General features: G+C 36.5%; 1 protein-coding gene across 1 annotated transcript in view; it reads left to right on the forward strand.

Moving 5' to 3' along the window:
• Positions 1–12,124, forward strand: part of LOC150092863 (RING finger protein 141-like) — a 161,639-nt gene that overhangs the window by 86,824 nt on the left and 62,691 nt on the right. Inside the window, exon 3 of the mRNA XM_090414583.1 lies at positions 6,357–6,465. Within this exon, the coding sequence (XP_090270709.1) occupies positions 6,357–6,465 (109 nt within the window). The remainder of the gene's footprint in view (positions 1–6,356; positions 6,466–12,124) is intronic.

Here is a 12,124-nt window from a genome sequence, read left to right on the forward strand (position 1 = left end):
ATGGAGGGTACTTATAAAATTAAAGAACTTGTTCAACTCCTCCAAGGATCCACTTACTCCACTGACCCACCCTGGAGTATACAGTATTTAGTGCACCTGTTATTTGTCTTATATAGGTGAAATTGGATACACAGTTCCTATCCAAAAAAAAGGAACATAAGTGACATATTGAATTTAATAACTATGGTAAATCTGGCCTTTCGTTTCATTCTCTGAATACTCTGCAATGAACTGATTGAAACGGCACCTGTCCATTACATCACACAAAAATGTAGTATGAGCACAAATTTAAAGAGGCCTGTGAAATTCTAATGAACCACCCTAATCTTCAAAATAATGATGGTCTAAAAATCCTAAGAATATGGATGGCACTTATTCCACTAACATAACCTTCATCATTATTATTTAGAAAATGACCTCCAAGGAGTCAAAAGACTCATCGTGGGAGGTACTTCCTAGGAAACACAAAGTCTGTCATACCACTCCTTAAACTCATTGACCATTCTCGCTGTCACCACTCTATCAGGCAATGCATTCCACGGTTCAACCACCCTCCATGCAAAGAAACCACTCCTCACCCTTCTTGCTCACAGTTTCCTTTCGTAACTTCCAGGGATGGTCCCCCTTCTCATCACTCCTTCCCGCTCTTCAGCCAAGTGAAAGAACTCCCCAGTGTCAACTCTGTAACTGCCTCTCAACAGTTTAAAAGTCTCAATCATATCACCTCTCCTTCTTCTATCCGCCAAACTCTGCAGTCCACATTCCCTCAGCAAATCCGCATAACTAGCATTCTACAGTCCTGAAACCATCTTTGTTATCTCTGTCTTTGTACCCTTTCAACAGTTAATTTACCCCTTCCAATACTGGGTACCAAATCTGAGAACAATAGTCTAAGTGTAGTCTGATCAGAGTCTTATACAGCGGAATGATAACTCTTTTATCTCTGCAGGTCAGCGTCCTTCTCATTATAACACAATCCTCTGTGCTATCTTCACCACCTTTGCAATGTCCCCTGAATTTCAGGTTTCTATCAATCATCAACCCCAGATCTCTCATATTTCCTCCAATAGAGTATGCAGAATCACATTGATCTATCCCAAACCTCAATACTTTACACTTTACTGCATTAAACCGACATCCCCATTCATTTACCCATATGGCTAGTTTATTCAAATCTTCTTGCAGGACTACCACGTCTGTACTGTTACTAATAATCCTTCCCAGTTTCACATCATCTGCAAACAACTGAATATCCCCCTGCAATCCACTGGCTATGTCATTGATATAAAGGTTAAACAATATAGGTCCTAGTACTGAGCCCTGTGGGACCCCACTTGTAACCCTCTGCCTCCTGGAAACTGCTCCACCATACACAACTCTCTGATACCTATCAGACAGCCAATCCTGAATCCAGTTGACCAATCTGACATCCAAACCCATGTGCTGCAACTTAAATATCAGCTTATCATGTGGCACCCTGTCAAATGCCTTTGCCAAGTCTAAGAAAATTGCAGTATATGCCTTTCCCTCATCTAATGTTCTTGAAACTTTATTATAAAAGGCTAGCATATTGCTAAAACAAGAGCGTCCTTACACAAATCCATGTTGATTCTCACAGATAACATTACCCTCATCTGCCCAATACTGTATACGGTTCCCTCACTACTTTCTCCAAGATCTTAACAACTACTGATGACACACAGACTGGACTATAATTAGACACTTCCAGTCTGTTACCACCCTTATGCAATGGCACTATCTTACCTTCCTTCCATTCCCTGGGCACCTTTGCCACAGCCAGACTTTCATTGAAAAGCCAGGTCAAAGGAGCTGTCAGTTCTTTAGCACATTCTCTCAAAACTCGTGGTGAAATACCATCCAGTCCCACAGCTTTACTGATATCCAGAGTACTCAGTATTTGAAACACACTCTCCTGTACCTCTAAACCTTAAACCTGCCCTTTCCCTCTAGCATTAAAACTGACTCCTCCAGGATGAAATACTCCAATAAAGTGGTCATTGAACAATTCTACTATGTCATTTGCATCAGTCATTCTATTCCCATTTTTATCTCGCAATCATTTTTCCTCCTACCGGCCACTTAGCTAAAAAATTCCCTAGGGTTTTCTTTGGATCTTAGGGCCAATCTCTTCTCATATTCCTGTTTCACCTTCCTTACCATACTAGTCACTCTACTGGCCTGTGTCTTATATTCTTCATGCATCTGCTCTTCACCTGTCTCCTTATATCTCTTCCATAGCCTCTTTTCACATGCAGTTCCTGTTTAATATTGTTTGCCATCCACTTTACACCAAATTGTGTCCTCTTCTTCATGTGTGGAATAGCTTACTATTGCTGCTAACAAATATTGCTTCACAATTTCTCAAGCACTAATGATATCCTGGCCTTCCAATTCCTCCCTCGATGAAACTTTCCCAAGTTGATGTCTAAGACTATTATAATCCCCTGCCTTATAATTCCACATATGTTCCCGTCTCTTTGATACTCCAAGTCAAAACCACATGGTCACTCTCTCCAACTGGTGGGAGAGATGTCATCTCAGTTATTATCAACTCTTCTGATGCTGTGACTAAATCCAAAACTCTTGAACCTCTTGTTTCCTCTATTACATGTGTTGTCTAAGACATTGCTTCCCAAACTGTGGGCCACGGTCCCCTTGGTGGCCGTAGGTTTTGTTGAGGAGTGCCATGAAATAATGAAAACAAATTGAAAATGTTTTAAGACTAAGTAGATTTTTTTATCTTAAAAGAAACATATTTAATTTTTATTATTTATTATTTGTTTTTTGTTATTTTTTATATTTTAATGGAAAAAAATCACACATTGGTGCGGGTTCACAAATTTTGCTTCCTGCGTATTTCGGCGCTAATGAATATTTGGAAATATATGTTTATTCATATAAGTTTAATTTAAAAGCAGAAATCTAAGAATTGCAGTTTGAAATATTTCAGCTAATATTGGTGTAGCAGTATTGAAACACATCCATCACATTAAACTGTTATTAAACTTCTTTTATGTTTTTAATTCTTTCTTTATTACTAATCGTTTTACGTTTCATATGCTTGTACTGCACATGTACAATAACAATATAGCTATTTATATAAAAATATGAAATAATGTGCCATGTCAAATGCGTATGTAAGATGCTAAAAATATAATATTTGCATTTCATTTTTGCAATATTCGCTGTGTATGTTTTGTATTGAATATAAATACAATAAATATTATAATAATATATGTCTATATTACGATTTTTTTTTTTTTTTTTGAGGGGGGCCGTGAAATATTTTAATTTTTCCAAAGGGGGCTCTGACATCCAGATGTTTGGGAAGCACTGGTCTAAGACATTTGTTCCTCAAGAACTCTATAAATTCCATTCCCTTATTGCTACATGCATCTTCCTCTTCCCAATTTATACTGCTGTAGTTAAAATCTCCCATAACAATCATTCTTCTTGCACACTTGCCAAGCTCAACTGTCTAAACATCTCCTGGTCCCCACCCTCTGTGCTCCTTGGTTTGTATCAACACCACACTAAATATACCGTCTTTCCCACCTCTACCTCACACCATATGCTTTCAAATCCATTAGTGTCACTGCCTTCCAAAACTTCCACTCTTAGGGAACACAAGTCATCACTTATCATAAGCAGTACTCCACCACCATGCTTTCCCTTCCTATCCTGCCGAAAAATGCTATATCCTGCTACTTCTATTCCTGTTGTTATATCCTCTTCTGTCAACCACGATTCAGTGATCCTAATAATCTTTGGCCAGGCTGATGCTATCAGCACCACCAATTCCTCTCCTTTATTCCAGATACTCCTGGCATTAGTATAAAGCATAAAAATTCCACTATTTCTATACCCAGCATTATCCCCTCTAGAGTCCACTGTTCTCAGCGTTACCTGATGTCGCCCCCCCTTCTCCCAAGTACCCATTCCCACAAGAGGTCATCACTGCTACATCCACCGTGGGCATTCTAGTTGCCCTGCATTGACACGCTGACTCGTTCAGAACAGCAATCTCTCCAGATGCCTACGTCCTTCCTCATTCAAATGCAAGTGGTCCCTCGCATACAATTTCTCTCTGTACTCAAACGCCCTCCAAGCATATCCACATATTCCAGTCCTCTCTTCTGACACATTCTAGCTATTATGTTATTCAGTATTACTGCTCTTCTGCTTAGCTCTTCACTATCATACCTAGGCAACATGCACACTATCTTTCCTCTCTGTGTAATGTCTTCTTTATTATTATCTTTATATATTTATATATATTCTATATATTTATTATCTCTCACTGCCCAATTTACATTACCTCTCAAGTCATTTATTCCTACCATCATAATCATCTCATCCGCCCTTTCACCCCTCTTAATTGCCATAGCCACATTTTCTGTCGTTCCTCCAGGCAAACACTGCTCACGCATTCTATCTTGCACACCACAGATCATTGAGTCCCCATACATTACACCTCTTACCACCCTGTACCTCGATTGCTCCCATGCATCCCTCATTCTCTCTCCTCTAACCTTTTCTCTCTGTGTTCCCCTGCTTTCCTGACATCACTCTATCCCTGGTTCCAGTTTTCCCTCACATTCTTCTCATTCCCTCTCTCCTACCATTTCCATTCTCTCCTCTCCTCTTCTATCATTCCCATAACTCTCTCATTCCCTCTCTTCCACTGTTCCTTTTTTCTCCTCTTCTATCATTCCCATACCTCTCTCTCATTCCCTCTCTTCCACTTATCCTATTCTCTCCTCTTCTATTGTTCACATAACTCTCTCTCATTCCCTCTCTTCTACTGTTCCCATTCTATCATTCCCATACCACTCTCTCATTCCCTCTCTTCTGCTGTTTCTATACTCTCCTCTTCTATCATTCCCAAACCTCTCTCTCATTCCCTCTCTTCTACTGCTTCTATTCTCTCCTCTTCTTTCATTCCCAAAACTTTCTCTCACTCCTACTCTGATTCGTCTTGCATACATCTCTTCCATTCTCCTAATCTCATCTTTCATACTTCTCATCTCGTTCACAAGACATTCCACATTCCTCTTTCAGCTCATCTATCCCTCTCTGCAAGTTTGTCACTCTTACTCGCCATTCATTTACAAAATCAAAACCATCTCCGTAAACTTCACAGTCATTTAAGCCTACCACACTCCCGACTCTTCTTTTCTCATTCATACTTCGCTCGTCATTCTCTCCTATCACACTACTTGTCTCCCAACATTCATTTCTCATCCCTGAAGCAACTAGGTCAGTTATCAAAATATTTAATTCATTGATTTCCTCCCACCGCCTGCATTTTGCACTTATATGCACTCTCCCTTCTCTTACCTGCCACATATTCAACCCCCGGGAAGCATACATGCCGCAAACACTGCATGCCACAAAGTCCTTTATTATGTTATGTATAATAGAGTTCTTAAATGGCAGAAGACTTGGTGACTTGCCATTTGTGATTGCAGCTGCGTCCGCCATCATTCCTTACTGCCAAGTAACTACTAAACTAATCGCTAAAAATATATATGAACACTGTATCATAGATAGATAGATATATATAAATAAACACTGAATATAAAATATATATATATATATATATATATAAATATAATGCTATATTCAACTATACTAAATAGTGAAAACTTATCTTCTCTTCCACTGCAAATGCTGCCAACTGTGACCTTGCCTCCTCGGTAACCCAAAAATAACACAATATAAAACAGCGAAACTCCAAAAGCAGAACCACTAAAGAATACTCGTTCTAAGAATTCATTATAAATTATAATTAGAACTGTAGTAATCTATGTACATTTTTTTTTCCTTTTCCACTAGAGTCAGGTGAGTAAAATAACAGTCGATCAAATCATTGTCATCTTGGCATACTGTTGTAAATGTAGTATAGCTTGTCTTTGTATAAATGTATATACTCCAGATGATGACTTTAAAATGAAAATCCGAGCATTGGGAAATTAAAGTAATTATTCTTAACACAGTTGTAGTCTCCATAATTTATTGAAATGTATAGGTCTTAATTTAGTATGCATATTTCTTAATTTCTTGAAAGAAAGACTGGATTTCTAAAGTAATCTGTGACATAATCATTCATATATCGAGTTAGTTTTTAAATCTGATCCTAGTGCTTTTGCTATAATGATGTTTGAGAATTAAAATACTCTACTAGACTACTGAATTCAGAGTTGTTGGGTTTGGCATATTTTTATGTAAGTGAAATAATTTTAGCAAATATTGTTGCCCAGATTCATTTGTTTTGCAAATGAACATTTAAATTTCTAAGTCTTTTCAAGTAATTGGAACAACTTTTTTTTCAGAGGTCATACAACAATAGATGCGAGTGGGAAAAGAACCGTATTTGCAGTTGAGAAGGATACATGTTCAACCGTTTTATGGAAGAATAAAGTCCGCATTCGTTGTATTCGGGTTTGTATTATTCTTTCCTATAATTTTTATTTGATTTAAGATAAGCATAATTATCTGAAATCATTAGAATTATTATATTTCTTATTATATTACATTATGATTTTCATAATAATGTGCATTATGATTTCATCATAGTGCATCACAAATAAAAATGCATCACATCATAATGCATCACAAATTAAAACAAAAGATTCAGATAAGTGGATTTGTCTTTTATTGATATTGCTAATTATATAATAATAATAATACCGATACCAACTTTGCCATTTCTTTTTAATATAAGATAAATCAATAACAGAATTCCAGTTCAGCTTTTTTTTTTTAATATCATTCCCACACCAAATAGGTTGAAAAAATATATGCAGGAATTAAGAGAAAAGGTATCTGATGTTCTTTCGAAGAGCTGCAGGTTCTTGTCTTTGGGAATAATTCTTCAAGAGCAAAGCTGTTTCAGAGATCAGAAGTGAATGGAATGGAAAATGAATGGTAGAAGCAGATTCAGTCACTTAGCAGTTTTAATTATGAATGAATATTAGACAGCAGTTGCCGTGCTATCTTTCTCTATATACAAGTAACCTACTTGTGAAGATACTTCAGTTGCAAACTTTGTTTGCTTATGTTTCAATAAAGGATCAAAACAAAAATGTAATGTGTGATAATAATTGACATAATGTCTAGTATTATTGTAAGTTCAGCAAAAATTGGGAGAAAGAATAATGGATGCTAGTTCTGCTGAACAGCACTTGCTTAAGCATCTGTAGAAAACACCACCACCATCATCATCATCATCATCAAATTCCTGACATTTGCCCTCAAGGGTGTACAGGATATGAGAGTACTGTTTGAAAAATTTACATCATTACTAACTTCCTATCTACAATTTTCTTATAATCAGTCTGTTAAATGTCAAGACTCCAATATTATCAGGTCTTATATTTCTGCCTTCTAAGGCACTTTTTACTATATTAATCCATCTATATCTTGCTCTTCCTCTGGGTCTTTTTCCTGCCAATCTGGCAGAGAACACTTGTTTTGCTAATATTTCCTCTCCCATTCTGTTTAAGTGATCATACCACCTGACATTAGCTCTGCTAACACATTTCCCGATGCTAACAATGTGAAGTTCTTTCTTAATATCCTCATTTTTAATATGATATTGCCATTGATGCCATCTGTTCATGCCCCTAATCTTTCTCAGGATTCTCATATCTGCGGTCTCTAATCTTTGGTCAAGTGTTTTACTTCTAATCCAGTTCTCAGATCCATGAGTTAAAACTAGTTTGAACATTGTCTTGTATACATCTAATTTAGTGTTTTGACTAATTTCTCTCTTATTCCATATATATATATTTATTCAGTTGACTTCCTCCCATACCAGATTTCTTGATCCAGTTGTCTATTTCCATATTTAATTTATCATCTTCACTAAAAATTGTGCCCAAGTAGCTGAAATGTTTTATTTGTTTTATAGGTTCTCCATTCACAGTGCATTTGATATTTTCAATGCTTCTGCCTATGTTATTGCTGACCTTCATACCATATCTATTACGACAGTTATTCAATTTAGTCAGGGAATCTTGCAGACTCGTAGTGGATTAAATTAGAAGTATAACATTATCTGTATAAAGCAAAGAGCTGACATTAACATCTCCAATTCTGATATAAGATTTAATACCACTTTCTTCAATTATGTGATCCACATAGATAATGAATAACAGAGGAGATAATGTACATCCTTGTCTGACACCAGATTTAACATTAAACCATCGTCCTGTACTTCCTTCAATTCTAACTGCTGACTTACAACTCAAATAAAGACTAAGTATTGCGTGATATAATGCCCCACTGACACCATACAACTGTAGCATTTTGAATAGCTTTTCTCTTGGCACCTTGTTGTATGCTTTTTTCAGATTTGCAAAACTTTAATACAGACCTTTGTTTATTCCCATGATTTCTCAACTATTTGTCATAAAGTGAAAATCTGATAATGATAGCCTCTATTTGGCCTGAATCCAGCTTGTTCTTCCAAGCGTCTCTTCCACAATCCTTCTCAACCATTTCTCAAGTATATTGGCATAAATCTTACCAGGAACACTCAGTAGAGCAATACCTCTGTAATTCTCACATTCAGTTTTATTTCCCTTTTTATATATGGGTACTATAAGAGCTCTACTCTAATCATCTGGAATTCGGCCATCTGAATTATGCAGTGCAAGACTTTTATACCTGCATACTTGAGCATTTCTGGTCGAATATCATCTAGTCTAGCAGCCTTTACACATTTCAGACTTTTGATGGCTGTTTCTACTTCAAGTATGGATATGTATTCCTGATTGCGTGCCTTGTCAGTGTTTTTTATCACTGTGCTGTCATCACTGCTTGTTTCATATAGCAATTTTTCGAAGTAATTACTCCATACTTCAAGGATATCTTTTTTTCCAATTTTCATATCACCTTTATCATCTCTAATTCCTTTACAGCGCTCTTTCTTCCATTTCTAAGCTTCTTCAACAACCTCCAGAATATTTTGCCACCTTCTTGATATTTATTTTCTTTCCATCACTTCTTCATCTCCAAGAAACCTAGAAGATCATAATAATAATTTGTAGTATGACCTGTCAGGATTACCTTTCAAAAACCATCATTTTAGGGTAAGATGTTAGTCTTTGCCTAAATATGTTTTTGTGTGTAAATTGTGTGTGTGTTCTTTCCGGTTAGCTTGGTTGTGAGATGAAAAACCCAAGTTGCTATGAAGAAAATCCTGCCACCTTGGTATTGAAACTAGCTAACTCACCTCCAATTGAAAAATCCTGATATAGGTTTTTTACATCCTTGACATGATTTGAACCCAAGCATTTCCAAACATAGTGCTAATAATGCAAAAATGCAAACCATATCTGTACACATTAGTCCAGTTGTGGCCATATCAGGATAATAATCTCTTTACATGTCTGTTTGTCATTATGTTCTTGAACATCAAAGTTATCCTGAGCTATTTTACCCACTTTTGTAATTTGTTCTCTGAACTTTGACCCTATCCATATCACTTCCAAAATCCCTAGCCTGATCATTGTTCACATATATCAGAAACTAAGGTAGTTTCTGACCTTTGGATGTTGAGTATGAGGAAAGATTGAGAAGATGTAATTTGCAGAGTCTGGTTGAGAGAAGGAAGAGGGGAGAAATGATAGAGACCTACAAGTTGGTAAGGGGTTGTTATAAGATGGTGGAGAAGTTCTACAGAGAATAGTGGGAGATCAGGGGAGAACCAGAGGTCATCCCTGGAAACTGTATAAAGAGGGTGTGAGTTGGGGAGTGAGAGGCATGTTTTTTTCGTGCCGAGTTGTGAATGATTGGAATGCCTTGCCTGAGAGTGTGGTGTCTGCAAGGAGTTTGAGTGTGTTTAAGACACACTATGATGAGGTGTGTGTGATAAAAGGACCTCCCAGCTGAGTCTTTGACTCCATGAGGTCTTGGGAAATAATAATAATATATCCTTTTGGCAGTCTAGTTTTGTGGTAGTTTTATAGTATTTATTTTGTAATATTTTCATTTCAAAAGTGCAGAAATGTTTGCCACATTAAACTGGCAAACATTATCCACTGTACATAGCATCAGTCTTTTTAAATTATCCTGTATGATTTGTATCATCTTTATTAAATTATTGCCTTCCTCAGTTGTGTACCATCAGGAAACAACTGGATAATTTCCCTTAAAAATTTTTTGTATCATTAATATGCAAATTAAATAGCAGCAGCTATTTAATACAGACCCTACATCACACCTTTTGTCATCCACTTCTCTTTAATTCTCTTCTGCCACATATTGCCCTTTTCTATGCTATTTGTGTATGTTCACCTGCCACCTTTTTATCCATATCACTGGCTTTGTATTAATTCCTGTTTGTTTTAGTTTATAGTTTCACGTGGTATCCTGTCATTTTCCTTAGCAAAGTTTAGCAATATTATGACATAGCCATTTCCTTTATTTAACTCATCTCTTACTTTATTGTAAAAAAAAAAAAAAAAGGAATTAAATTATTAAGACATAACCTACTCTTCACAGAGCCATGCTGTCCCACATGAGTAGCACATTCCTGTCCGCCCATTCTTAAATTCTGCTTTTATCTAACTTCTCCAGTGCCTTAGCCACCATTTCTGAGGTGCTTATTAATCTTGGAATTGGCTTTGTGCAATAGAACTATTTTCCCCTCTTTTCACTCCTTTGGGGACGGAATACCACAGCCGAGACCAAGAATTAAACAGTCAGGGTCATAGATTCTTCAATATCCTAAGCACACACATTATTTCTTCTTGCCACATTTGGCCCTGCAGAATTTCTACCTGGATGATTCACTTGATCTCTCAGTAATTCAGTTATTCCTTTTGTTTCTGTTATCTCGTCAACACTCATTAAAGTTATCTATTCATAGTCATTCTTTCTTTTATATTCCATGATGTGAAGGAACCGTTTGGGAATTTCTTTGGTCTGCTCAGCTAATTTCCTCTCATTGTCTGATTTTTCCTTTTTAACCTCACTATCCTTACTACTCATCTTGCCTGTGCTTTCTAATGCTCATGCGCCTGCAAATTACCTTTCCCCTTATATGTACCATATATATTTTATTTTTTGGCAGCTCCTACTTAATGATGCTACTCGTCCATTTAATTTTTACTTAATTTAGCCTCCTGACCATTATATTTTCCCCTTAGATTCTTATGCTATGGCACTGCTTCCATCTTTCTCATAACCTTGTCATAATACTTGCATTGTAGTTTTACATATATAACTAAGAATTCCATGTTTGGCAGCCTCCCATGTCAAGGCTGCTTCATTGCTTCCCTGAATGTGTGGCTACTTTTGTTAAGAACCAGTCCTTGGATGTTATCACTAAATCCAGAACTCACAGACTTCAGTTTCCCTCTATTAAATGCTCTTACAGATAATTATCTCTTAGTAGCTGTATAAATTCCATTTCTATCCTGTGGTGTCTTTCTCATTTCTTTGTCCCCAAAATTGAAATCTTCCATAATAATTATTTAGTTTGCAATCATTATCTCTATCTGTCAATGTCATGTCATCTACATGTCTGCCTTTTTGCTGACTTCTACTCTTGTTGATTGCTCTTCTGCTATCCTCAACACTATTCCTGCCTCTTTATCTTGTACTCTCTGCCTTCTCTGAAAATATTATGCCTCTAACATTCTCTCTCTCTCTCTCTCTCTCTCTCTCTCTCTCTCTATATATATATATATATATATATATATATATATATATATACACACACACACATACAGAGAGAGAGAGAGAGAGAGAGAGAGAATAATTTAGAACTTTAGTAATGTATACCAAAGTTATCCTTTTTATGTATCTCTTTTTTCTTCTATGCACTACACACCTGATGAAGTCTTCTAGAAAGATGAAACTAGTTGTGCCTTTATAAAATATATAGTATTCTAATTTCACATTCAGCTGTAAGTCATATACTGTGGTTCCTCCACAGTATATGACTTTATCTGTGAACCTTCTCTGCAGGTTCACTCTCCTCAGTTTCAGTTATCTGTGGTCAACCCCGGTCCGAAGATATTAAATAGAAAATTCCAGAAATAAACAATTTATTAATTACATTGGCAAAGTGGATATTGCATCAACATTA

Source organism: Typopeltis vanoorti, chromosome 25 (genome assembly GCF_054136105.1).
Source record: "Typopeltis vanoorti isolate ZY-2024b chromosome 25, IOZ_Tvanoo_1.0, whole genome shotgun sequence".
NCBI lineage: Eukaryota > Metazoa > Arthropoda > Arachnida > Uropygi > Thelyphonidae > Typopeltis > Typopeltis vanoorti.